Source organism: Oryx dammah, unplaced genomic scaffold (assembly GCF_014754425.2).
Source record: "Oryx dammah isolate SB20612 unplaced genomic scaffold, SCBI_Odam_1.1 HiC_scaffold_15, whole genome shotgun sequence".
NCBI lineage: Eukaryota > Metazoa > Chordata > Mammalia > Artiodactyla > Bovidae > Oryx > Oryx dammah.
Genome location: NW_024070199.1, coordinates 39,674,189 through 39,701,985, shown reverse-complemented (window position 1 = coordinate 39,701,985; position 27,797 = coordinate 39,674,189). Strand labels below are relative to the sequence as shown.

Below are 27,797 nucleotides of genomic sequence, written 5' to 3'. Positions count from 1 at the left end.
GCACGTGAGAGAAGAGAGATGTGCCAGTGGCCCCCTTCTGGTTTCACACACGCACACACACACAGATACGCACACACACACAGATACTCACACACACAAAGCTCACAGGCATTTATACCTTTTAGAAAACAGAGATGTGGATTTAAATATTATTGCCAGGGTAACGCATTATTAAGGAAGACAAGCAATCAAAATCACAAGCTTTTTAAAAGCTAAAGGTTACTTTCATAAGACAAAGCGACAGCCTCTTAGGTGATATTGTCTGACAAAACTCCCTTGTTAGAAATAACATTTGCAAGGATGGTTTTATGATGCAGAAAAGACTCTGCTTTTATTTCTGCTGCTTCAGAAGAAGAGGGAATATCATTTCCTGATCATACCGAGATTTCTTTTCTTTTCTTTTTTTTCTGCCACGACGTTAAGTGGTCTGGAGCTTTCAAGGCCAAGCACTGAAATTCCATGACTTAGCACCAAGAGAAACAAAGGCAGGTCTGAAGTGGGCTTAAGAGGGTAACAGGCAGGAAGGCCAGGGGTCTCCAAATGGAGGAAATAGGCTGCAAGTGTCAGACATTTTTTTTTATCTCTCTCTTAAGCGGCAGGAGGAAACAAACTAGTGTTATATTTTTTTCCCTTCTCTCTACAGATATAAAAGAGGTTTCTCTTAAAATTTTGTGTTGCCATAATGATACCTGGTTCCACCTGAACTTAACTTTTCTCAAACCTAGAGCTAACCAATGAATTTTTCTTATGGAAATGTTTGTCTTAAGCTATGTTAATGTGCTATGCATTTACCCTAGATTCTGTCTTCAAATGGGTTCCACCTAAAGGCTCAGAACCAACTTGACAAACCAATATGTTATACTCACTGTTCTCCTAATCTATGTTAGTGAAACTATATATTTGTATGGAAATCTGCCTTTCTACAAGATTCATGTCAATCTTTTTATGGCCTGGGATGACTCACCTGGTGCCATTTTCTGAGTTTTGAGACATTTCCTTTCTTTAACTAGCAGACTGCTAGTAGCTATATAACATCCGACTAAAGACTAGCAGTGGGGTACTCTTTCTGCCCCCTTCTAATGTCTATGTCAGAAGCTTTCTCTATCTCTTTTATACTTTAATAAAACTTTATTACACAAAAGCTCTGAGCAATCAAGCCACGTCTCTGGCCCCGGATTGAATTCTTCTCCTCCAGAGGCCAAGAATCCTGGCATCTTGCATGGTTCAGCAACAGCCTTTCAGGCTGTTCACACCACCTGGCCATGCATCTACATTTCCCTAGACAGCGGCTCTACCATTTACCTCCACTAGGGCCAGTCCAGCTCCAGCGTTTGTGAGTCAGCTGGCACTAGAGAGCAGATTCAGATTCTGATTCAAGAGGTCTGGGGTGGGCCTGAGAGTCAGTCCAGCAAGTAGATGATGTACTTAGTCCCACATTTTGTTGTTGTGCAGTCGCTCAGTCATGTCCGACCCCATGGACTGCAGCACGCCAGGCTTCCCTGTCCATCGCCATTTCCTGGAGCTTGCTGAAACTCATGTCCATTGAGTCGATGATGCCATCCAGCCATCTCATCCTCTGTCGCCCCCTTCTCCTCCTGCCCTCAATCTTTCCCAGCACCAGGGGCTTTTCCAGTGAGTCGGCTCTTCACAATCAGGTCCCAAACAGACACTGTGAATAGTATCCTGGATAATTATTCGTATTTTCTCCCCTCTCCTCAAACCTCCAACATCTGGGAACCCACAGTCCACACTCTCAGCTGTTGACCTTGTTTCCTGCTTCACTGAGAAAATAAAAGCAATCTGTGGGTGGAATTCCACAAACTCCTTCCCCCATCCCACCCCATCATCTACTCACCAACTCTATACTTGCTGCTTCAGCTTTCCTGTGACCAGCTCCCGGTAAAAGCTGCCCCCCTCCACCCCCCACTAGATCCCACTCCCTCTCTTGACCTCAAAGGCGTCTGTCCAGCAGGTTTCCTCTCTTCAGCATTTCCCCCCTCTCTGCTGAGGCACATATGCTGTCATTGCGCCCATCTTAAATAAATAAATAGCCTTGTGTTGCGTATTTGAAAGTTGCCCAGAAAGTACATCTTAAAAGTTCTCACCACAAGGAAAAAAGAACTCTGTAACTATGTTTGATGTTAGACAGAGTAGCCCCCACTGTGGTGATCACTTTCCCAAATACGCAAATATCGAATCAGGAAAGTTGAACCAGGATATCTGAAACTCAATAATGTTGTATGTCAATTAAACCTCAATTAAAAGATAAAATAGGGAGCTTCCCAGGTGAACCAGTGGCTTAGGACTCTGAGCTCCCAATTCAGGGGGCCTGGGTTTGATCCCTGGTCAGAGATCCCACATACTGCAACTAAAGATTTCACATGCCGCAATGAAGATTGAAAATTCTGCAACTAAGTTCCAGAGTGGCCAAATAAACTAAAAAATATATAAATATTTAAAGAGATAAAGTAGGGACTTCCCTGGAGGTCGTTAGGACTCCATACTTCCATGACTCCCAAATCTACATCTCTAGCCCAGAATGCCATGAACATCAGAGCACCATGTCCAACTAACATCTTGATATATCCACTCAGATGTCTGCTAGACCTGAAAACAATCTGGGCCCAAACTGAGCTGCTAGTTCCCCCTCACTTTTTAAAGATATTTTTCTTTAGTATTTTATTTATTTATTTGGCTGTGCAGGGTCTTAGTTGGGACACATGGAATCTTTACTTATGGCATGTGACCTTCTAGTTGTGGCCTCTGGGACCTAGTTTCCTGACCAGTGATCAAATTCAGGCCCGCTGCATTAGGAGCACAGAGTCTTAGCCACTGGACCACCGGGGACGTCCCTAGTTGCTCATTTAAACCCATTTCTCCAGCCGTCTTCCCCACCTCAATAAGTGGCAAATCCAGTGGTCTAGCTGGCTCAGGCCAAAAACCTTAACAACGTCCTTGATTCTCCTATAGCTAGCCCCTCCTCAACTCACCAGCACCCTCACGTGAACTAGAAGAGGGGGCCTCTTCAGTGCAGACATGGTACCTTGTGTGTGACCTGGCAACAGGACAGAGCCCTTTGAAAGAGAAGGTGAACGCCTCCACCCCAGACTCAGGGCCACCGCAGGTGGGGCAATTCTGCCCTCCAGCCTTGCCCGTGGCCTTGACTCCATGCCAGACCGCACTCGCCTTGGCAGCGGGTCCACCGTGGCAGGCTCCCAGGCAGTTCCAGTTAGAAGACAATTGTACTTCCTGCTGCTTGGCGCCTGCTTCCTGCCCATTTTCCAAGTCTGGTCTTGGCAGGTCCTGACAGCCTTTCTGTAAGTTCTGCTGCTGCTTAAGAAAACCGAAAAACGAAAAAGAAAACTGGGAACTCCGACCAGTACTATCTCAAAACTTTTACAAATACCTCCCAACCCTAAAATTAGAAAAATCCATTTCTCCACCCTTCCCTGGAAGGGCTCTGGAGACGAGCACCGACCATCTCCCGGTCACCCAACCGCAGGCCACCAGGGCCCGCTCTGTTCTGACACTGACCTGGCCTCTTCTTCCTGCCTTCATGTCCCCCTACTCTGTTCTCTTCTCTTTCTCCTTCTTTGCGGGTCCCTCTGTCACTGTCTGTCCGGTGAATGTTGCCAGTCCTCAGGCCCCCAACCCCCCCCTTCCGCCCTTCACACCCCACACACTCACCCGGCATCATTCACACTCACCGTATGTACCCCCACCTCTACCCTTCTCCTCTGCGGAAAGCTCCACCTGCAAGTCCGAGGGCACCTAAACCCTGCACATCTACAAGGAGCTGCTCCCATTCCCGCCCACAGCTCCTTCTCTTCCTGCCTGCCGTGCGCCCCCTCACATACCAGCTCCACGACGCCAGGCTGCTCCTCCAGTCTTCTAAGCTAGAAACTCAGGAGTCACCGCACAGCAACCTTCTCCCCTCACATCAAGTCCATCCCTCCTGAAGCTTCTCTTGAAACATCTGTCCAAGCCATCCCTCCTCCGCAACCCCACAGCCTCCGCCTCATTCTTCAGCATCTGCCAACAGCCTCCTAAGTGGCCACTCGGCCCTGACCTCCCTTGGCTCGCTCCACAACAGCCAAGCCAGAGTGTTGTTCAGTTGCTCAGTCACGTTCGACCCTTTACCAGGTTTCCCTGTTCTTCGCTTGCTCCCAGAGTCTGCTCAAACTCACGTCCATTGAGTTGGTGATGCCATCCAACCATCTCATCCCCTGCCGCCCTCTTCTCCTTTTGCCTCTTTCCTAGCATCTGGATCTTTTCCAATGAGTCAGCTCTTCACATGAGGTGGCTGAAGTATTGGGGTTTCAGTATCAGTCCTTCCAATGAATATTCAGGGTTGATTTCCCTTAGGACTGACTGATCTCCTTGCAGTCCAAGGGACTCTCAAGAGTCTTCTCCAGCACCACAATTTGAAACCATCAATTCTTCAGCCTTCAGCCTTCTTTATGGTCCAACTATGAAAAGAGTGAGCTTTCTAGAACTCTATCCTGACCATGTCACTCCCTACCGAGCACACATCTCATTCTTATGTGAGCTTCTGTTTTTTTAGTTTTATTTTTTTGGCTGTGCTGGGGCTTTGTGGCTGCATGGGCTTTTCTCTGGTTGGGGCAAGTGGGAGCTACTCTTCACTGTGGTGCCCAGGCTTCTCATTACAGTGGCCTCTCTTGTGGTGGAACCCAGGCTCTGGGGCACTCGGGCTTTGGCAGTTCCAGCTCCCAGGCTCGGCAGCACAGGTTCAGTAGCTGTGGCATGTGGCTTAGCTGCTCTGAGGCACGTGGCATCTTCCAAGACTGGGGATTGCTCTTGTGTCTCCTACATCAGCAGGCAAATTTTTTACCACTGAGCCACCAGGGAAGCCCCTTACTTGAGCTTCTTAGAGACACTCATGTTTTATCCCAAACCTTCCGAAACAGAACATGCAGGAGAAAAACCAGGACTTTCCTCTCTAATCATTATCCTTAGGCATAACTAAACAAGGCAAACATTGAGCTAGTGATTCCCAAACTGCTGTGGGAATCATTTCAGAAAGTTAATCAAAAACTGACTCCCAGACTCACTCCCTTGGAAACTCCAATTCAGTGGTTGTCAAATGGGAGAGATTTTTCCAGAGGATTCTGCATAACTAGGGTGGCAACCACTAATGTCCAGACAGACCAAGTACGGATGACTTGAGCATGGCTATACAGCCCTTGGTGTTTGTCTCTGGTTGGCTGTCACCACTCTCCGAAATTGTTCAAAGCCACGCTCACTGTGGTGTCTCATGGGCTCAATAGTTGTGGTGCATGGGCTTAACTGCTCCAGGGCATGTTGGATCTTCCCGGACCAGGGAGTCTCAGCCGAGTGGCTGTACGTACATAATGTCCTCTCTCCAGGTGGCCCTGTCCTCTAAGTGCCTACAGGTGCCTCAGTCTCAGCTCAAATGAAGACTCCAAGAGGCTTGCCCTGATCTCTCCTGGGCTGAACACTCTGTCTACCCGACAAGGCCCAGTTCACTGCTGCCCCACAGCCATAACCTCAGAACTGCAATTATGTACACATCTGCTCCCGCTCCAATCAGTGAGGCCCAGAACACTGGGCAGCCTTTTAGTCTCCTTTATGCCCCAACATGGGGTTTCCCAGGTGGAGTTAGTGATAAAGAATCCACCTTTAAATGCAGGAGACATAAGAGGCTTGGATTTGATCCCTGGGTTGGGAAGATCCCCTGGAGGAGGAAACAGCAACCCACTCCAGTATTCTTTCCTGGAGGATCCCATGGACAGAGGACCCTGGCGGGCTACTGTCCACAGGGGTCGCAAAGAGTCAGGCATGACTGAAGCGACTTGGCATACACACAAGCACATACCCTAACACACAGCACACTGACTGGTACTCAGGCCAGCAGAAGTGGCAGTTCCCTCCCTGACCCATGCACAGGTACTGATGCCAGAAATCTTGGCTCTCTGTGTACTGATGCTGAACAGAAATACAGGCACTGGTTTATGGAGGAGAAAGAAACAAAAACTGTGCCCCACCCCGCCCTGGGGAATAGGAAGACGTTTTATATCCCAGTGAAGATCTTGCTTTGCTTTTCCTTTTGCAAAACTTCAAAACAGCCACAGCTGGTATCAGTCAACTCAACAACCACATCTGGTGTCCCTGAAGTTATTGGTCCATGACCTTTTTAAAATATAGGATGCTACAAGAGAGTGTGGGCTTCCCTGGTGGCTCAGTGGTAAAGAACCTGCCTGACAATGCAGGAGACGCATGTTCGATCCCTGGGTCAGGAAGATCTCTGGGAGATGTTCCTGGAAATGGCAACCCACTCCAGTGTTCCTGCCTGGGAAATCTCATGGTCCAAGGAGCCTGTAACCCTATGGGCTACAGTCCAGGGGTCGAAAAGAGTTGGACATAACTTAGCGACCAAACAACAAAACAACAAGCTAGAGGCCCTGGGGAAAGACAAAGTCCAGTGGCACAGGGGGCTTGACTACAGGGCTAAGGCCCGGGTCCAAACAGCTCTGGTAGGACACGTGCTCATGTCCTTCTGCGAGAGCACCAACATTGCAACTCTGCTAAACAACCACAGATAGAAGGACACTGCTGCTGCTGCTGCTAAGTCACGTCAGTCGTGTCCGACTCTGTGCGACCCCATAGACGGTGGCCCACCAGGCTCCTGTCCCTGGGATTCTCCAGGCAAGCATACTGGAGTGGGTTGCCATTTCCTTCTCCAGTGCGTGAAAGTGAAAAGTGAAAGTGAAGTTGCTCAGTCCTGTCCAACTCTTTGCGACCTCATGGACTGCAGCCTACCAGGCTCCTCCGTCCATGGGATTTCCCAGGCAAGAGTACTGGAGTGGGGTGCCACTGGAAACCACCAAAAAAACATACCACACATCCAAAGACAAAGAAGCAGCTGCATCTAGATGGTAGGAGGGGTGCAATCATGATAAAATCAAATCCTATACCTGCTGGGTTAGCAACCCACAAACTGAAGAATAATATACCAAAGAAGTTCTCCCACTGTTGTGAAGGTTCTGAGCCCCACATCAGGCTCCCCAGCCTGGGGATCTGACAAAGGGACTGGGACCCCCAGGGAATCTGACCTTCAAGGCCAGCGGGATTTGATTATATGACTTCTGCAGGGCTGAGGGAAGCAGACTCTAGTCTTAGAAGGCACAAACAAAATCTTGCTCATACCAAGACCCAGAGGAAAGAAGCAGTGACTCCACAGGAGACTGAACCAAAACTACCTGCTAGTGTTGAAGGGTGTCCCGTGGAGGCATGGGTTGGGAGGGGCTCACAGTGGGGATGGGGCCACTGACAGCAGCAGTCCTAGACAGGGCCCCTTGGCATAAGCCGTCTTGGAGGTCACCATTAAGCCTACCATAGAGCCCATAGACCCCAGGGCTGGGTTGCCTCAGGCTAAACAACTACCAGGGAGGCAGCACAACACCACCCGTCAGCAGATAATTGGATTAAAGCTTAATTGGGCTTCCCTGGTGGCTCAGATGGTAAAGCATCTGCCTGTACTGCAGGAGACCTGAGTTCCATCCCTGGGTCAGGAAGATCGCCTGGAGAAGGAAATGGCAATTCACTCCAGTACTCTTGCCTGGAAAGTTCCATGGACTGAGGAGCCTAGTAGGCTACAGTCCATGGGGTCACAAAGAGTCGGACACAACTGAGCGACTTCACTTTCACTTTTCTTCGCAACAGAGCAAGACCCAGTTTATCCCACCACCAGTCCCTCCCACCAGGAAGCTTACACAAGCCTCTTAGCCTCTTCCCTCAGAGGGCAGACAGAAGAAGCGAGAAGAACCACTATTGGCTAGAACAAAAACCACATTACAGAAAGTTAATCAGGATGAAAAAGCAGAAAGCAATGTCCCAGATGAAGGGACAAGATAAAACCCCAGAAAAACAACTAAATGGAGATAACGCAACCTTTCAGAAAAAAGAATTCAGAATAAAGATAGTAAAGATGATCCAGAATCTCGGGAAAACAATGGAGAAGGTGCAAGAAATGTTTACCAAAGAACTACAAGAACTAAAGAACAGCGACGAATAATACACTAGAAGGAATCAATAGCAGAATTATGCTCCTTACTCTGTAAATAAGGTCCCCACAGTCCTCACAGATATATCACACTGGCTCAAAAAGGAAAAAAGAAAGTGAATCTTAGTTAACTGATTATCTCATTTAAATACAAGTGTGTTTAACTCTTAAAGAGGTGGACTTCAGTGCTCAGAAGGCCAACATTTGGTCCTCTGGAAACTGGAGACCATATTAGGAGCAGACTCTTGTTCATCATGAATTCAGAAATGAGGATGGTACCAGGAACAGAAGGGTAACTCAAACACTGTTGAGGACTTCCCTGGTGATCCAGTAACTAAGACTCCAAGTTCCCAATGCAGGGGACCCAGTTTCAATCCCTGGTCAGGGAACTAGATCCCGCATGCTGCAACTAAGACCCAGTGCAGCTAAATAATTAAAAAAAAAAAAAATGTTTGTTGTATAAATAGCAGAAGTGCCTTTCTGTGGGAGCCACCTGCCCTTGGCTCTCTGCCCTCCTGTCAGTTGAGTCTTGCTGTCAGCTCAGACTGCCCTGGGGAGATATATCCTGGCCACTTTCCTCATCTGTGATAATAGATGATAAATCCTTCTTCAAAGGGTAGCTGCAGGGCTGAGACGGCCTGTGTGAATGTGCTTGTCTGTTTCCTTCCCCCCTTCCTATGGACAGTGAGGGAGAGGCCCATAATGGCACAGCTCTTGCAGATCTCAGGGTCTGCAAGTTCATGTTCTCAACTGTTCCTCCACAGCACAGAGGTCAGAGTATGACCAGGATTATTACATAGCACCAGTGGAAATTCCAATGTCTTTATTTAACTTGTGGTTTATTCATTGTGTTTTAAAAATGAATGTTGGGGACCTCCCTGGTGGTCCAGTGGTAAAGAATCCACCTGCCAATGCAGGAACACAGGTTCGCCTCCTGGTGCAGGGAAACTCCACATGCCCCGGGGCAACTAAGCCTGTGCACCACAGCTGTTGAAACTCGCCTGCCCCTGCAGCCCATGCTCCACAACAAGAGGAGCCACCCAAATGAGAAGCCTGCACCATGCACCGCAACTAGAGACAGCCCGAGTGCAGGAGTGCAGACCCCGCGCAACCAGAAGCAAAAAATAAATAAGTAAATGATTAAAACGGAAGTCAGGGGAGTTATTCCTTAATGGATAGCCTCAGTTTGGCGTGATAAAAAAGTTCTGTAGATGGATGGTGGTGATGGGTGCACAGAGCTGTGAATGTATTGGAGACCACTGAGCTGTTCACCTAAAAATGTCTAAAATGGTAGTTTTACACTATGTGTATTTTACCACAGTTCTAACGGTTAAGTCCACAGTAAGTTGCAAAGCACACAATCGTGATGGTACAAACTGTGAGCCAGAGGGGAGGCCAGGGATCCGAGGAAGAGAGGGAAAGGAAGGGCTGGAGCTGAGACCCTAGGAAAGGACTGAGAAGGGAAGGGTGGGAAGCCTCAGGAAGAGAAGAGGCCCCATTTAGATGTGGGCCAGAAAGGGGAAGGCCTGTGGGGAGGGGAGAGAAATCCTGGTCAGAAGGGAGTTCCAGCTGGCAGGCTGCAGGGTGTGTCTTCTCAGGAACTTAAGTCTCAGAGTCCGTGCCACAGCCCCCAGGCCAAAGGTCAGCAGACAAGGACTGGGCCTTAATTTGGGGCATCTAATCTTTCGATCAGGCTTCCCTGGTTGACTCAGTAGTAAAGAATCTGCCTGCCAGTGCAGAATATCCCCTAGAGAAGGAAACAGCAATCCACCTCTTGCCTGGAGAATCCCATGGACAGGGGAGCCTGGTGGGCTTCAGTCAGGGGTTGCAGAGTTGGACACAACTTAGCCAACAAACAACAAATCTTTCAATCTGTCCCTTACATCAAGACACTCAGACACACAGGCCCTGTCCTACAGTTATCAGTGTTATTTTCCATAAGAAAACCAGGAGGGCCAAGCTCAACCTGAGGCTATGAGGCCAACCTAAAAAATGGCAACCCACTCCAGTACTCTTGCCTGGAGAATCCCATGGATGGAGGAGCCTGGCAGGCTAGTCCATGGGGTCGCAAAGAGTTGGACACGCCTGAGTGACTTCACTTTCTAAGAATCATGACACCAAGTCCTGTGGATCTACCTGCAGGACCCCTATCATCTCTGAAGTCTAGCCTTTGCCCTCAGCTACCGGGAGGTGATCTCTAGGCCTCTGGAATGTCCTGATAGGAGTCTTTGTTAGTCTGGGGACTTCAGATGTGATCTTATGAAAAGGGCATTGTGAGACAGGGCCTCTGGAGGGGCTGGAGACTAAAGGTATTATTAGCCAGAAGGGGCTGGAGAACAAACATTAGCCACATGGGCCTCTGTGATTAAGCCTCAAGAATTAACTCTGGACAGTGAAGGGTCAGGTGAGCTTCCCTGCTCGGCCACACTCTGTATGTGAGTTGGTCAGAGCTCTGTGTTCAGGGCTCCACTGGACTCCTCTCAACTGGGAAAGGACCACCAGATGACCCTTCATGTTTGGATGCCAGATCAGCCAATCCCAGATGAGCCCGGGCTTGCGTCCTTGGTTTTTGAATGTGTTTCCTTTCTCTGGAGTGAATCTGTAATCTTGGTGCTTCTCAGTTCTGTCTTTCTAGCAAATAACCCACTAAGGATGGTCACAGGGACTCAGAACTCACAGCTGATATCTGAAATGAGGGGAGTCTTGGGGACCGCACCTTCCGGTGGTGCAGTTTGCCAACTCCTTGCTCCCCCACCCCCGACTACGTGACTTACTATGACCTTCATCATCTGCCCACCCCTTGCCAACCAGACTTCACCCCTAGTCCTCTCCAACTGCCCCCTCCTCATTCCTCATTCCACCCCGGGCACTGGAATTCCCCTTCCCAGACATCTAAGTAAATTCCCTCCCGGATTTCAGACCTTTGATTCAATGCCACCTCCCTGGTGAGGCCTCCTCTTGCCCCAACCAGACTCCCTCCATGCCCACATACCTCTTTGTCTGCTCTACTTTTTCCTCTTTGAACACCATCACCACATCCACCAAACTCTAAACTTAACGCATCTCATTTCTTCTCCGTCTCCTCACTAGAGGATAAGCCCTGAGCACACAGGGATCTTTGTACTGTTTCCTCCTGTAAACCTAGGACCTAAAACAGTTCCTGGCACGTGCTAAGTGCACAATAAATCCTTGTTGAATGAAGAACCTGCAGTACTTGTAGAAAACAGGCCACCCCACACCCACCTTTTCTCCCAGAAAGGCCAAGTCTACAAAACAGGAAAAGTGACCAAGCTTGGCTGGAGAACACTGTTGAGGGAGGTTAAAAAAAAGAAAGAGTCAGCAAGAGCCGAGACCTCCAGGAGAGAGCACCCTGTCCAGGCTTGGGGAGGAGGTAGGGTGCTAGTCCGGCCTGACACCTCCTGGCTGTTCTGACTTCGGCAGGAGCCTTCCGCTCTGGTCCTGATCACTGTGAGGGGGTCCAGCGGGGGAAAGGGGAAGGAGAGAGAAATTCCTGCGTTGACAGCAGGTGGAAAGAAGACATGGCCTCACCAGGCAGGAGTGACTTTTATTTGAAACCAGAAAACACCCTATTTGGGGGTTCATCTGTAACAGTTTAAAAAAAGGAGAGAGAGAAATCAGAACCCAGAGGGCCTGGGGAGGGGAGGAGGAGGGGAGCGGGCCCGGGTCAGGCCACGTAGGGGAAGCGGAGCAGCAGCCCCTCATGAGGCTGTAGGTTCAGGTGCTCCAGCTCAAGGGAGGTGCCCTCCTCACGGCCCGGCTGGGTGCTGAGCAGCAGATCCACCCTGGCCGGCAGGCTGGTGCCGGTGGGCAGGCTGGAGGCCCCCAGCCTGGCCAGTTGGCCCATATCCCCAAAGTTGAGCACTACGAGGAAACGCTCGTTCTGGTCCCACTGGCGGATGTAGGAGAAGACGTCGGGCCCCGAGGAGAGATTGTAGAAGTCTCCATGCAGCAGGGAGCGTTCCTTACCCCGCTGATCACTCAGCCAGCGAAACAAGAAGAGGAGGGAGTCAGGGTCCCCACTCTGGCCCTGCAAACGGTGATAAAGTGATAAAGATACTTCAGACAGGGACGAAGGGCTCCCCAGGGCACAACGTCCTACCAGCCGCCGGCCCCCACCCCTTGACGATCAGGCCCTGCCCGTGGAACACACTTACCTTCACAGTCATGCTGATGTTTCTAGATGCTGAGGTGTTGGGAAAGCTGGATTCATCCCACAGCATGACTGGGGCCTTCGCAGGCTGAAAACCAGGCAAAAGAGGACTTTGAAAAAAACCTAACTCTTCTCCAACTCCTCCCCTCATTTCCAGATTTATAACCTCCTCTGCCTCAGGCCTCACACACTGTCCCCTCAGCCCGGAAGGCGCTTCTCCCAGATAGCCAGAGGCCAGTCCCTCACTGCGCTGATCCCTGCTCAGGGACCTCCCTCAGGTTTTCTGAGGCCACTTGATATAAAATCGACTGTATCCCCTGCTCTCAAAGCCCTGTACCCTGCTTTCTTTTGCAAAGCACATATCAGCACCAGGCATCCTTATTATATGTGTTCACCATCTAATTTCACCACCTCCAGCTCTTTTGTGTACTGCTGTATCCTCTGTGCAAAGCACACACTCTGTCAGTTTTGTGGAATAAGTGAAAAACGGGTTTTATAAATGGGGTTCCCAGGTCACTAGTGGTAAAGAACCTGCCTGACAATGCAGGAGACGTAAGAGATGCAGGTTCAATTCCTGGGTCGGGAAGATCCCCTGGAGGAGGGCACTGCAACCTACTCCAGTATTCTTGCCTGGAGAATCGCTATGGACAGAGGAGGCTGGCGGGCTACAGTACACAGGGTTGTAGAGTCAGACACGACTGAAGCAACTTAGCACACGCATACACGGGTTTTATAAATATCAGCTCAATGTCAACCTTCAACCTTGTGGCTAAAGCCAAGTGGGCACCTTCATGGTCTTACCCCACCTCGGCTCTCACTGTGTCTATCTGGTCCCCTACAAAGCTCTGAGTTCCTGGACAGCACAGGGCCTAACCAAGAGTAGCCAGTGTCCAGTGAATGAACAAATTACCAAGTAACAGCTACTGTACCGAACTCCTACCAGGGAGTAGGCACTGCATTTTAAATATGCCTTGTTTCTTTCATAACTACTCTCTGCATGTGCTAGTCACTCAGTCATGTCCAACTCTTTGTGACCCCATGGACTATAGTCCACCAGGCTCCTCTGTCCATAGCGATTCTCCAGGCAAGAATCCTGGAGTGGGTTGCCATTTCCTTTTCCATACTATTCTATAAGGAATGCAATTATCACAGAAAAAATGATTAAGAGTTAGAGAGAGAAAATAACCTGCCAAGGCCACACAGTGACTGACCAAGGGGCTGACGAGCAAATGAGCTTTCCTTCCCAAGGCTCATGGTCTGTCCGCCACCAGCCACAGAACCACTGTGATGGATGAACACAACCTCTCCCATTGTGCCGGGCAGGCAGCAAGCATTACCTGTCCAGAAAGGCCAGCTCCCTCCAGGCCAATCTCATCTCCATAGCTGAACACTGGGGTTCCCGGCAGGGTGAAGAGCAGCAGCTGGTAGAGTCGGAGGAGTTGGGGCGACACAAAGGAAGTCAGGAGCCCCGCCTGAGACACCTGCAGGAATGGACACACTGGTGAGCCCAGAGCCCACTTCCGCCTCCGCCTTCCGATGCCCTCTCTTCCAAAAGGCCTCCTGCTGTGGTACTCACACTCCAGCTGCACCAGTCGCTGCCAAAGGCGTCCAGATACTGGGTGACCAGGAAATTTGTATGATTCCCAGTTAAGCTGGAGCGTGACAGGTAAGAGCTAGTCAACAACAGGTCCTTGGTGGGTTCGAGCAGCCTCAGGATCTGCTGAAGGTCGGAGGAGTCTGTGCCTGCAATCAAGAGCCTGCACAGAACAGAGCGGGAGTTGAGGTTAGTACTGGACAAGAAAGGAGAATGGAGCCGAAGAAGGTTCTCTGGGCTAGGAACTCCCCCCTTTCCTGGGGCTCATACTCCACTGGGTGGGGGTTCCCAGAGTGGAGCTGAATTGGGGAAGCTGGGGTCTGGTACCCACCGATCCTCACTGACGCTCTTAGTGATGTTCTGCCACTCAGCTAAGAATGAAGACGGATCCTAAAAGGAAAACAGCAGAGTTGTGAGGAAGGGAAGGCTATCAGGCCCTGGCAAGGCTCCTGTTCTCACATGGAAAGGGTACTCACTGTCAGATTCTGCACATCCCGGACCTGAAACCCATCCACACCGGTCTGGAGCCAAAACCTCAGAGCTTCCTATCGGGAGAAAGGCAGAAGTAGAGAGGAAAGCTATCACTGCTGATGCAAAGGCTCAGAAGATTCCAGCCCACACTAAATCTTGCCTACCCTATACTTCCCCGTGACCTCAGGAGAGGCGCTTGCCTTGAACAGTCTCACTTTCTTGCCTCTACTATAAACCTTTAGTCTTCAGTTCCCCTTCCATTCCAACCCATCACTAATTCTTAGTGATATAGTGCTCTTCTACCCCTCCCCATGGTAAATCGCAAAGCTTTACCTTTAACACCTACAGAAAAGGCCTATACACTAAATGTTAACTTCCTTCAACACTTAGCATATGTAGAATGTTGATATACTCATTTTACAGATAAGGAAACAATGTCAGAGAAGAAAGGAGGCATGCCCAAGACCACAATCAGAGAGCAACAGTGAAGGGACCTAAAATGCTAACCAAGATCCCAAGGTGAGTATACTTACTCCTCTCCCAGTTTCTTGGAGCCTGGGGAGGGTCTAAGTAAAAGAGCCATTCAGAGCAAGACTCAGGATAAAAGCCAGAAATTCAAAGCACAGCCCCAGGGCAGTTTACCCAAAGATTTGAAAAGAGAAGCCAGCTCTGCAGAATAGGCCCAGGCTTGAAGCCCTGGCACTCGTGCGGCAGGCGACACAGGCCCTCCCTCCCCCGCCCTCTCATCTGGGTTCTCTCTCTGCTCCCCGTCTTCTCTCTTCTGGTCTCCATCTTCATCTGAGGCTACCACGCTTCGCGCCTTCACATCTAAAAACGTTCTTTTCTCAGTAACTTTTAAAGGGTCTTCTAGCAAGTAGCAAAGAATGAACCAAATGACCCCAAAGGTCAATTGAAATGCTGGGAGTACAGAATTCTACCTCAGAATCCTGGCTGCCAGCAGAGGGTCAGAGTCTGCCTCCAGGTTTGTTCTACCCCTTCTGAACTGGTCAGTGCCCTAGAACCCAGGCATTAGGAGCTGGGATGACTTTCAAAACCCCACTCCCAGTCTACAGGGTACAGAGTTTGAGCCTTATACCTTCAGAGAAGGCAGATTTGAGATTTAAGATTAATTGGAACCTTCAATCTCAGGGCATATTAAAGCCCCTCTGAACCTTAGCTTCCTCACTTACAGACTTGGGATATGGGTAGGAACCTTGTTTGGTTATACAGGATTAAAGAAGGTATATAAAAATACTCGGCACATTCCCAGACACATAGGAAGACCCCAGTGCTTACAACTTCAGACTGGGCTGCCTTCCAAAACACATCAAATAAGAAATGGGAAACCAGACAGGACAGGATTCCCACAGAGAAAGGGCTTCCTCTGCCAAAAGGAAGACAATTCACATCTGAAAAGTTCCATCCTGGCACTGTCACCCTCAGAGTCAGGGAAACAAGTGGTCAGAAAAGGAACAGACAAAAAGAGGGATGCACTGCTTGCCTATCCTTCTGCCTGTAGGAAGAGTGTGCCTGCTGGGTGACAAGGAGCCAGGGGCCCCTCAGGTGGTGCCAGGCTACGTTTATAGAACTCACTATGAAAGGGCCAAACAGCAGTCAGCACCAACACACTCACCTTCATTTTGATGGCCACAGTGTCAGTCTGAATGGATTGAAACCAAGGGTTCTGGCCCTTGTAGTTGGGAGTGAGGTCCAGGATGACCCGGATGCCTAGAACAAAGGAGGAAGAGGTGGTTGATAGAAAGACTTTGGGAGAAGGGAAAAGGAAGAGATCAACAAATACAAGTTGGTAGAATACCCCCTATGTATTGGTACAAAAGTTTAGATTTGAACCCTGGTGTAACTCATTTCATTGAAACAAAGGTATGAGCAAGTGGGGGGGGGGGGTTGGTGTTGGGAGGGAGGAGTGCAACACAGAAGGCTGAGCTATGAAGCCCTGTCCCCCTCATTCCCAAAGTGAAGTTTTTTCAAAGTAGACAAGATTTTAAAATCCACTTTAAGTTGAAGCCTAACAAACCTCCCCTGGACCTGCCCTAGGAAAACTGTGAGCCAGTCAGCAATAAACCAGACAAAAATCCTCTCCCGCCTTTCCCCTGGCCAGAAGCCCAAGTCCTCTCTAGCTGCTGCTTTGCCGGTTCTAGGACACCCACTCTTCTTCTTGGCAGAGTGCAGGAGACTCTCAAAATCTTCCTGGGAGCCAAAAATGGGGTCGATCTGTTCCAAGTTGGTCTCTGTGAGGTCATCCTCCTGGTTCTTATGAATTGGGCCCAACACAATACCCTTCACCTTCAGGGTGCTTAAGTAATCGAGCCGCTCCTTAAGGCCTGAAATGGAGAAGCAAAGTTACAGTGAGGCCCCGCGGAGGCCCCTGATCGCCCCTATTAGGCTGGATCACCAGACTGAGACGCTGATGTAAGGCGGCTAGCAAGTTGCTTCAGAAACACGCTGCGACAGGCTACGGGCGCCGGGAAGGGGAGGGGAGCATGCTGAGTCAGCCACCCTCAGGAAAGAGCAAGTGGGGGGCAGCTTCCTTCAAAGAAAGCAAGGAGGGGCTACGTCTCGGGGAGCGGTCGCCAGTACCGAGTAGGGCAGAGAACCGTCTGAGTCAATCTGGGAACAGAGATCGAAGTTGGCGACCATTTAAACCAAGGGCCCATGGGGTGGCAGATGGGGAAGCGCGGGGAGGGAGATGGGGGCGCCCAGACTCACCCGCTAGGTTGCCTGTATCGTGGCCCAGGAAGGCCTGAAGGTCTCCAATGCGGTAGAGGGCGCCCTTGTGCCACCATCTCTGCTCTGGCAGCTCGCGGCAGCGTGGCGCCTGCACGATGATGACCACGGCGCCGGCCAGCATGCCCAGCCAGCCGAGCCAGAAAAGCAGCAGCAGCGCCCAGCGGGTGCGTACCCAGGCGGGGCTGCCGGCCACCTTCAGCAGCTCCTCTTTAGACAGGCCCGTGAACTTGGCCTCGGCCGCCGCGTCTGCCTCGTCGTCGGCCACCTTGATCTTAACCAGACCATTCTTCTCGGTGCCGCCTGCCACGACCACGGCCATCGCCGCCCCAGACGCCGCGTTCATCGGCTGCTTCTCGGGTTCCAGCTCGTTCAGTTCCACTTCCTTCATGTCCACCTCGGTGTCCTGGCTCATGGTGCCTGCGGAAACGGAGACACGACGCAGTCTGCGCTCAGCTAGTGGCTAGTCACCTGCCCGGATCTCCTGGCCCCAGAACAGACTCCCAGGCTTCCGTGGCTCCTTTTAGGTTCCCCGACCGAGTCTGCGGCGCGGCGGGCGCGGCCTCGGGGCCTGAGTAGGGGAGCCGAGCCGAGCCCCGCCCCGCCCCGCCCCGCCCCCGCTTGTCTCTTAAAGTGGAACCTCCTGGGTTGCTCTTTCAGGGACTGAAAGGGTGGGCGGTGGCCGAAGGAGTAACGTTGGGAACTCAACTCCGATGGCTGCGTGGTTCAATTCCCCTGGTCCATTTCCTCATCTGGAACCGTCTAGCCCTAACGTTCGGACATTCAGAAGGCTGAGCACGGAGCCACCTTTAGGCGGGCGGAGTCTGTAATCTGTCCCGTCCCCGGCCCCCGCTGGTCCTTCCCGCTGCTGCCTAAGTGGGCTAAAAGGGATATCCAGAACTGCGGGGGGTTCCGAGACTCTTCTTCGCCCACTCGGAAGGTTTGTGACTTCCGGGACACCAACTTCCATTTGCCCAGGCCACCTGAACTCAGAATCAACGAAGCTCAACTCAGCCCTTTCCCCCACCGGGCCTTGTCTTCTCAGGCCTCTGGGACTTGGCCCGGGACCCCTGCTTTCCCACAGGGCTTACTCCCATTCTTTCAAGATATCTCGAGTGTAGTTCAATTAATTCATCATGCAGCGACTATTTACAGAGTGCCCATATAATAGTGTGCTTCCTTAACTTGAGTGAATTAACCCTAGTCTAGCCTTCTTCATGGTATTTCATGATGAATCTGTTTGGACAGGAGAATCGCTGACATTCCCCCATTTTACCCTACCCCGCCCCACTTTCTGGCGCCAGGATGTCGGGCAGCTAGGAATCCGACGTCCAGAAGAGACTGATGGATAATCTCCGGACTGACAACATGCAGGGGCTGGCCTCTAATGGAGGAATCCATCTTCTCACTACAGATCAGAAGGTGCCACGGTCAGACTGTTCCCCACTTTGCAGGGCCTCCTGCAGATTAGTCCAGCGGCCCCCTCCAGGTGCTGGAGTTCCCTTACTTCCCCGTCCCCTCTCTGTGCTAGGCCTTGGAGGCAGCTGGTACTGCCGAGGCCTTCTTGGCATATGGCCAGGGCACCTTGGACTTGCGTGTTGTTGTTCACTCAGTCATCTGACTCTTTAAGACCCCATGGACTGCAGCATGCCAGGCTCCCCTGTCCTTCACTACCTTTAGCTCAAATTCATGTCCATTGAGTCACTGATGCCACCCAACAATCTCCTCTGTCGCCCCTTCTCCTCCTGCCTTCAATCTTTCCCAGCATCAGAGTTTTCCAGTGAGTCAGCTCTTCGCATCAAGTGGCAAAGACCTAGAAGACCACCCAACTTCTCCCCGCAGAGGACCCTGAACTGACAGTGAGACAAGGTTCAGCCAGACATCAACACCATGAGGTGCCAACACTCTCAGGAACTTCTTGTTCCTAAGCAGCACCAGCTGGGTTATTTTCAGAGAGGACCTGAAGGAAGTTAAGTTCTTTCTCCCTCTCCCACCTGGGCTGGAAGCCAAGATAGCTGTGTATTTGGAAGAAAACAGAAACCAAGATCTGAAGAAACAGAAGAGGTACCAAAGGAGAGCCAAGGCCATGAAAAAGCTCACCCTCTGCCCTTCCCCTTCATTCCTCTCCCCTCTTCATACCAGACTCATCCCCATCCCCCACCCCAAGCAAGCAGGTAGAGGCTGGAGTTCAGACCTATGCTCAATGATGATAGCAAGTCCAAGGTACCCTGGCCATATGCCAAATAAGTGCCAACCAGACTGAACAGACTATCACCAGCATGAAAGCTCAAAGTTAAGAACTGTGGGGTCAGACACTCTCTTTGAGATGTTTCAATGTAACACTCCCATATAAACACACAGTATCTGACTCACAGTCCCCCACAGCTCCAGAAAGATGAAACCAATCCACCCCCTGCACTCGGCAAAGAAGCTAACAACTTGCCTCCCCAAGTTTATCACCCACTACACCCGTCACAGGGACCACCCTCCAACAACATCAGCCTTCAAACACCTGTTAGTCCTGCCACATAACCAGCTGTCAGGCCTCTGCATCTTTGTGCACGTCATCCCCTATGTGTTTATACGTTCCTTTTCTGCCTCATAACCTCCAATTCATTCCAGACCTAGTTCAAATGACAGCTTCTCTCAAATCCCCAGAAAGAATTACTTTCCATCCACTGTGCACCTGTCTCTTCCTGGGCTGGAAGAGATCACATCCTGTTTGTTTATTACTCTTCCTTGTCTGAGGGTTGGCACTTCAAGACAAGTGGCAGAGCCTTGTGCTACTTGTTGATGAACCTGCCTGCTCAGACGTAGGCACTTTATAGCGAAGTGAAGTGAAGTGAAATCACTCAGTCTTGTCCGACTCTTTGCGACCCCGTGGACTGTAGCCCACCACATTCCTCTGTGCATGGGATTTTCCAGGCAAGAGTACTGGAGTGGGTTCCCATTTCCTTCTCCAGAGGATCTTCCCGACCCAGGGATCGAACCCAGGTCTCCCACATTGTAAGCAAGACACTTTACAGTCTGAGCCACCGGGGAAGTCCTAGGCACTTTATAAGTGTGCAGTAAATAAGTGGATGAACTGTTACCATTAAAACCCAGTATTTCCCTTCTTAGAAGCAACTCAACAAAAGCAGCATATATTTGAAAAGAAATGGGCACCTCAGTGTTCACAGCAGCATTTACAACTGCAAAAATATGGACGGTGTCCTTCAACAGACAAATGGATAAAAGATGATATAGTATATATATATATATATATATGTGTGTGTGTGTGTGTGTGTGTGTGTGTGGAATCCTACTTAGCCTCAAGAAAAAAGGGACTTTTGCCATTTGTAGCAACATAGATGGACTCTGAGGGCATTATGCTCAGTGAAATAACTCAGAGAGAAAGACAGATGCTGTATGCTATCACCTATATGTGGAGTCTAAAAAAATACAACAAACTAGTAGATACAACAAAAAAGAAGCAGACTTGAATACAGAAAACAAACAAGTGGTTACCAGTGTGTGTGTGTGTGTAGGGGGGTACTCTATAGGGGTGAGAGACCAGGAGGTACAAACTTACTGGATATAAAATAGGCTCAAGGATGTATATAACATGGGGAATATAGCCAATATTTGGTAATAACTGTAAAGGGAAAGTAACATTTTAAATTGTGTTTAAATTTTCTTAATTTAAAAAAGGCAGAAAAAAAAGTAGTATGTGAAGATAAAGGGATAAAGTAAAAAGGAATTAAAACAACATTGTGTGGTATCAAGAGGAAGCTGTTTATGCAGGAAAACAAACCAAGTCTTGTAACTGTTCAACCAAATAAAACCAAGTAATAAATCTGGTTGAAGGGGAGGACAAAAAAAGCAACAGAGCAAGACAGCAGAGAAAGAGGGCTGAAGGTGGCTAGAGATCCTCCAATCCTAGTGTATGTTGCTAAATACAGAACTTAATATTTACTATAGAATTCAAAGTATATAATTTGTTCAAGAATTTAGCCTTCAAGAGAAGCAAGGAAAAAAGTAGTTCAAGAGTCTGGAGCCAAATTAAAAAAAAAAAAAAGAAAGAAATGAAGACAGTTTGAGAGACCTTGGGGACAATATCAAACATACTAACACTTTACAGTGGTTCAGAAGGAAAAGAGAGAGCGAAAGGGGCAGAGAACATTTATAAGGACATAATAGCTGAAAACTTCCCTAACCTGGGAAATGAAATAGACATCCAGGTTCAGGAATCAGAGAGAGTCCCAAACAGGATTAACCCAAAGAGGACCATACCAACACACACTGTAATTAAAATGGCAAAAGTTAAAGAGAGAATAATAAATGCATCAAGGGAAAAGCAACAAGTTAAAAAAAAAAAAAGAGTCCAGAGCCAATAAGGACAGATTAATGAGGTCATTAAAGTCTTCAGGACTTTACACTCATTCAAGTAAATGGTGGGGGCAGGCAGGGCGGTTGGGGCCCTGAAGTTCAGAGGGCCAAGTCCACAGAGAAAGTTCCTTTCTAAACCCCTGTTGCAAAAATTCATGTCCCATATTTCCCAACAGGTGAGGGTTACTTGATCTTAGCCAAAGATGGCAGTTTCCCCCCTCAGTTCAGTTCAGTTGCTCAGTCGTGTCCAACTCTTTGCGACCCCATGAATTGCAGCACGCCAGGCCTCCTGTCCATCACCAACTCCCAGAGTTCACTCAAACTCACGTCCATCGAGTCAGTGATGCCATCCAGCCATCTCATCCTCTGTCGTCCCCTTCTCCTCCTGCCCCCAATCCCTCCCAGCATCAGAGTCTTTTCCAATGAGTCAACTCTTCGCATGAGGTGGCCAAAGTACTGGAGCTTCAGCTTTAGCATGATTCCTTCCAAAGAACACCCGGGACTGATCTCCTTTAGAATGGACTGGTTGGATCTCCTTGCAGTCCAAGGGACTCTCAAGAGTCTTCTCCAACACCACAGTTCAAAAGCATCAATTCTTCGGCACTCAGCTTTCTTCACAGTCCAACTCTCATATCCATACATGACTACTGGAAAAACCATAGCCTTAACTAGACGGACTTTTTGTTGGCAAAGTAATGTCTCTGCTTTTCAATATGCTATCTAGGTTGGTCTTAACTTTCCTTCCAAGGAGTAAGCGTCTTTTAATTTCATGGCTTCAGTCACCATCTGCAGTGATTTTAGAGCCCCCCAAAATAAAGTCTGACACTGTTTCCACTGTTTATTCATCTATTTCCCATGAAGTGTTGGGACCGGATGCCATGATCTTCGTTTTCTGAACGTTGAGCTTTAAGCCAACTTTTTCACTCTCCTCTTTCACTTTCATCAAGAGGCTTTTTAGTTCCTCTTCACTTTCTGCCATAAGGGTGGTGTCATCTGCATATCTGAGGTTATTGATATTTCTCCTGGCAATCTTGATTCCAGCTTGTGTTTCTTCCAACCCAGCATTTCTCATGATGTACTCTGCATATAAGTTAAATAAGCAGGGTGACAATATACAGCCTTGACGTACTCCTTTTCCTATTTGGAACCAGTTGGTTGTTCCATGTCCAGTTCTAACTGTTGCTTCCTGACCTGCATATAGGTTTCTCAAGAGGCAGGTCAGGTGGTCTGGTATTCTCATCTCTTTCTGAATTTTCCAGAGTTTATTGTGATCCACACAGTCAAAGGCTTTGGCATAGTCAATAAAGCAGAAATAGATGTTTGTCTGGAACTCTCTTGCTTTTTCCATGATCCAGCAGATGTTGGCAATTTGATCTCTTCCAGTGTCTTTAAAAAAAAAAGGATTTCCAAAAACAGAGCAAAGATGGGAAGATAGTTAGAAATTCAGGAAACTGTCCAACAGACTCTGCAACACTGCCAAAGCTGAAGGTATAATTTCAAAGACCCAGAAAAAAAAGCATCCAGGCTCTGCCTCTAAACAACCCATCAGCCTTGAGGAGTTTAGCCAAATTCGAAAACTGGATGATGGCTAAAGTCAAGGAACTAAGCGCTTGGAAGTCAAAGTGCCACCAAAATGAAAGCAGAGAGGGAACGTGACCCCAACCACAGGGACCCACTTGGCAGCTGTTATTAGAAGAAGCAGTGTTGGAATATTATTTGTTATTACAAATCCTGCAGGAAGGACACTGGCTGGTGAAGAGAACTGTCAGAGCTGTCTTACTAAAGGGTGAGGAATGTGAGTGTGGATAAAAGCCAGAAAGAGTAAAGGAAAAACAACCAAAGCCTTCTCGTTGCAGAAGAGAAATGAATGCACCATCTGCAAAGTATCTCATAATCAAATAAACTGAACAACACTGAAGCAAGTCATTCTCTCTAATGCAACCAAATATTAAAAGAGAAACACTAGAGATACAGCAGATCAATTTATGGACGAGATAGAGAAGTTATTACTCTTGGATAGACGACATCAGATAGTCAACTGATCAGAGACAGAATATTGATCTCATCAAAAGGCTAACTGGTAATAAGAGATTAAATGATTCCCTAAATGAACACTGAAGCACTCCAACCTCAGCTCCTTCTGCAGTCCTGGTCACACAGTACTGGTGGGTGTTGTCAGTTTTCCCATCTCCTGTGCGCTTCAAATCTATCTATCATCACAGTCCTTGAAAGGAAGTCACTAAGTGCGGCCACAGGCAAGGGGTATGAAGTTACACTCTGCCTCCCAGAGGGAGGCGTACCTTCATAAATTATTTGATTTCTCTCTTCCCTCTCATATAGTTATTTATCTATTCCTTTATTCATATCAGTATGGATTCTTGGATACTTATTTTATACTTTGGGTTAGAATCCAACACTGTACTGCTTTCTTGCTCCAATTATTCCAGCTTTTGCCACTGTGAGCTCTTTCACTTTGGCCATAGTGTCCTTTTAATACATGCCTCTTCCCCTTCTTCTCCTTTTCTTTTTTTTTTTCAGCATTTTACTTTCTGGCACTATAAGATGCTTCAGGTTCATCTTGTATATTCTCTAGGGCCCCAGCCCGAGAACTAGCATTTCTCTAAGGAGCCATAGTCCCTTTTATTGGAGAATAGTATTAGAAGTCAAGATATGGGCACTCAGGCATCGTTTGAGGAATGAAAGTTATCCATCAAAAATATGTCTTGGGAATTCCCTAGGAGTTCAGTGGTTAGGACTCCTTGCTTTCACTGCTGAGGGAGTGAGTTCAATCCCTGGTCAGAAACTAAGATCCCACAAGCCGCATGGCATGGCCAAATAAATAATTAAATAATATATATATATATATGTATTTTTTTTTTCTTGTATACTCCACTTTTTTGGGGGGTGGTTGGTGTCCAAGTTTTAAAATCTGTCCTTACTTCAAGGCCTGAAAGATATTCATCTATACTTTCTACAGTAAAAAAGGCTTTATTTTTGACATTTCAATCCTCAATCCATCTTTAATTGATGTTTACTTATGGTATAAGGTAGGGAACTAACCTCATATTTTTTCCAGATGGATAACTATGATGTGATGAAAATACGTCCATAGTGCTCTCCTGGTGGTAGAGTGGACAGGAATCCAGGTGCCAGTGCAGGGGACATGGGTTTGATCCCTGGTGCAGAAAGATTCCACATGCCTTGGGGCAACTAACCCTGTGTCCCACAACTACGAAGCCAGTGAGCACCTACTGAGCCTGCTCACAGCACCTAGAGAAAGCCCAAGCAGAGCAACGAAGACCTCGTGCAGCCAAAAATACACACATACATATGTATGTTTGACCTCTGCCCCTAGTTACTGACACGGAGCTCCTAACTCCCTTCGAATCTCCTGGGTGATAGGAATGCCTTTTGTTCTAATGAGGCCACTCTTGATGTGCTCCTAGACAGCTTCAGGATCAGGGCTGGTTACCAGAAAGGCATACTGGAATGATGAAACTTTCAGTCCCACTCCCCAACCTCTGGGAAGGGGACAGGGGCTAGAGACTGGATTAATCATCAATGGCAATGATTTAATCAACCGTACCTATGTAACAATATCTAATGATGATCACACCTACAGTTTCCGAGTTGGTGAACACATCAAGGTGCTGGCAGCGAGGCACCCACACCCCTACTACTTGCACATAGCCTTCTTCCTGAGTTGTAGCCTTCATAATAAACTGGCAATAGTAAGTAAAATGTTGTACCTGACTCAGTCCCTCAAGGAACCCATTTACTCTTAAATCAACTAAATGACCCCCAAAATCTTTGTCAAATATTATGACCCACTAATCTTTAGTTAATTCTGTATTTCTAATTATCCATAATTAATCTGATCCTGTGATTCCCACAACCCCCTATAGCCTCTCCTCCTCAATCCCCCTGCTCAGTATCACAGTTCAGTGAGTGACACAGCTATTCTTCCAGTTTTCTAGGCCAGAAGCACATGGGCAATTTTCTTAGCTCTTATATCTTCCTATCCTCCCTGTCCAGCTAGATGCTAGTATAAACTCTGTAGCCTGATTAATATAGGTATAATATCTCCACTTAGGAAATACACACACACACACACAAGCTTCTGCTGCATGCTATCATGAAACTCTCTAAACAAACTGGAAATGGTTCCAAGTCTCCATCCAGACTTAAAATGTGCCGGTTCTTGCTCCTGTATTCAGTATTTCAAATGTCTTATAAATGTATTTATACAAATATATTTATATAAGCAATATTAATAAATGTATTAATAAATAAACCAAATTCTCAAGCACTTTTGATTTTTACAGACATTCAACATGGCTAAATGTTACCAGAGCTTTCCAGCAATACAATCCTAAAGACACATAATGAGGCGTTGGGATCTTTGATTTCAATGTTCACTTTCCAAACATAAACTCTTCCTTCATTCCCTCAAAGCAAGTAACTCAGTATTTGAATAGTTCCACCCACATCTGCCCCTGCTCCTACCTATGCTCCTTTTTGGGTCAGTTATAGGAAAAATCTTAGGGCTCCATAGAGGGAAACAGGTACCTAACTAAAATTTTAAAATATGTTTTTATATTTAATAAGGTGAAAAGGGGGTATATAATGTTGAGAAGTAGACATTTAGGGACAAGTATGAATAATAGAAATCTGAATTTAAACTAGCTCCTTACACTGCAACTAAATTGCTTAATTTCAACAACACTCTGTAAAATAATTTGAACTACAAAACAAACTAAAACACATCACTAAGAAGGGAAACCCTCTTTTCTAATTAAAATAGAAACTGTTGCACTATTGAAATGCTAGCTAGAATGTAACCAGTCTGAGAAAGGAAATAAACTTTTTCCTTGAAGAAACACATACTCCTAAAATAAGAACAAAAGAATAAACAGTTACAGTCACCTGATCACCACAGCCAGATTATCAGTTTCTTAACCATTGTTAAGTCCCCAATGACATGTTCCCAGAGGTACTGCAATACCAGGCTATGATATTGAAATTCCCCTTTTGGGACTTCTCTGGTGGTCCAGTGGTTAAGACTCTGAGCTTCCACTGCAGGAGGGCAGCGGGCACAGGTTCAATCTCTGATCAGGGAATTAAGATCCCACATGCTGTGTGGACCAAATACATATTTGGTCTTCAGTCCTCTTTCCTGGCACCAGAGCTTCTAAAATCTTTGGAATCTCTAGAATCTCTAGAACTGTCAGCCTCACCCCTCACTCTCCAGAGAGGGTAGAGGAGCTGAAGCCTGATTAACCACCAATAGCCAATGATCATGCCTATATAATGTAAAAGTCTCTCAGTCGTGTCTGACTCTCTTGTGACCCCATGGACTGGAGCCTGCCAGGCTATTCTGTCCGTGGGATTTCCCAGGCAAGAATACTGAAGTGGGTTGCCATTTCCTTCTCCAAGTTGCCATATACACTAGCAATGAAAACTAAGAGACCTAAGATTAAATCTAACAGTGAATAGATGACTTCTTTATGAAGGAATTTCAAATTCTGAAAGATGATGCTGTGAAAGTGCTGCACTCAATATGCCAGCAAATTTGGAAAACTCAGCAGTGGCCACAGGACTGGAAAAGGTCAGTTTTCATTCCAAGCCCAAAGAAAGGCAATGCAAAAGAATGCTCAAACTACTGCACAATTGCACTCATCTCACATGCTAGTAAAGTAATGCTCAAAATTCTCCAAGCCAGGCTTCAGCACTACGTGAACCATGAACTTCCAGATGTTCAAGCTGGTTTTAGAAAAGGCAGAGGAACCAGACATCAAATTGCCAACATCCGCTGGATCATGGAAAAAGCAAGTGAGTTCCAGACAAACATCTATTTCTGCTTTATTGACTATGCCGAAGCCTTTGACTGTTTAGATCACAACAAACTGTGGAAAATTCTGAAAGAGATGGGAATACCAGACCACCTGACCTGCCTCTTGAGAAATCTGTATGCAGGTCAGGAAGCAACAGTTAGAACTGGACATGGAACAACAGACTGGTTCCAAATAGGAAAAGGAATACATCAAGGCTGTATATTGTCACCCTGCTTATTTAACTTATATGCAGAGTACATCATGAGAAACGCTGGACTGGAAGAAACGCAAGCTGGAATCAAGATTGCCAGGAGAAATATCAATAACCTCAGATATGCAGATGACACCACCCTTATGGCAGAAAGTGAAGAGGAACTAAAAACCCTCTTGATGAAAGTAAAAGAGGAGAGTGAAAAAGTTGGCTTAAAGCTCAACATTCAGAAAACGAAGATCATGGCATCCGGTCCTATCACTTCATGGGAAATAGATGAGGAAACAGTGGAAACAGTGTCAGATTTGATTTTGGGGGGCTCCAAAATCACTGCAGATGGTGACTGCAGCCATGAAATT

At 47.8% G+C, this 27,797-nt stretch overlaps 1 protein-coding gene across 1 annotated transcript in view; it reads right to left on the bottom strand.

The window, feature by feature from the left end:
• Nucleotides 1–11,571: 11,571 nt before the first annotated feature.
• Nucleotides 11,572–27,797, bottom strand: part of SLC3A2 (solute carrier family 3 member 2) — a 31,219-nt gene continuing 14,993 nt past the window's right edge. The window contains exons 2-10 of the mRNA XM_040256075.1: nt 17,008–17,445; nt 16,449–16,622; nt 15,914–16,008; nt 14,286–14,354; nt 14,141–14,199; nt 13,792–13,972; nt 13,553–13,696; nt 12,220–12,303; nt 11,572–12,092 (exon numbers count right to left, since the gene is read on the bottom strand). Of these exons, the coding sequence (XP_040112009.1) occupies nt 11,730–12,092; nt 12,220–12,303; nt 13,553–13,696; nt 13,792–13,972; nt 14,141–14,199; nt 14,286–14,354; nt 15,914–16,008; nt 16,449–16,622; nt 17,008–17,445 (1,607 nt within the window). The 3' untranslated portion in view covers nt 11,572–11,729. The remainder of the gene's footprint in view (nt 12,093–12,219; nt 12,304–13,552; nt 13,697–13,791; nt 13,973–14,140; nt 14,200–14,285; nt 14,355–15,913; nt 16,009–16,448; nt 16,623–17,007; nt 17,446–27,797) is intronic.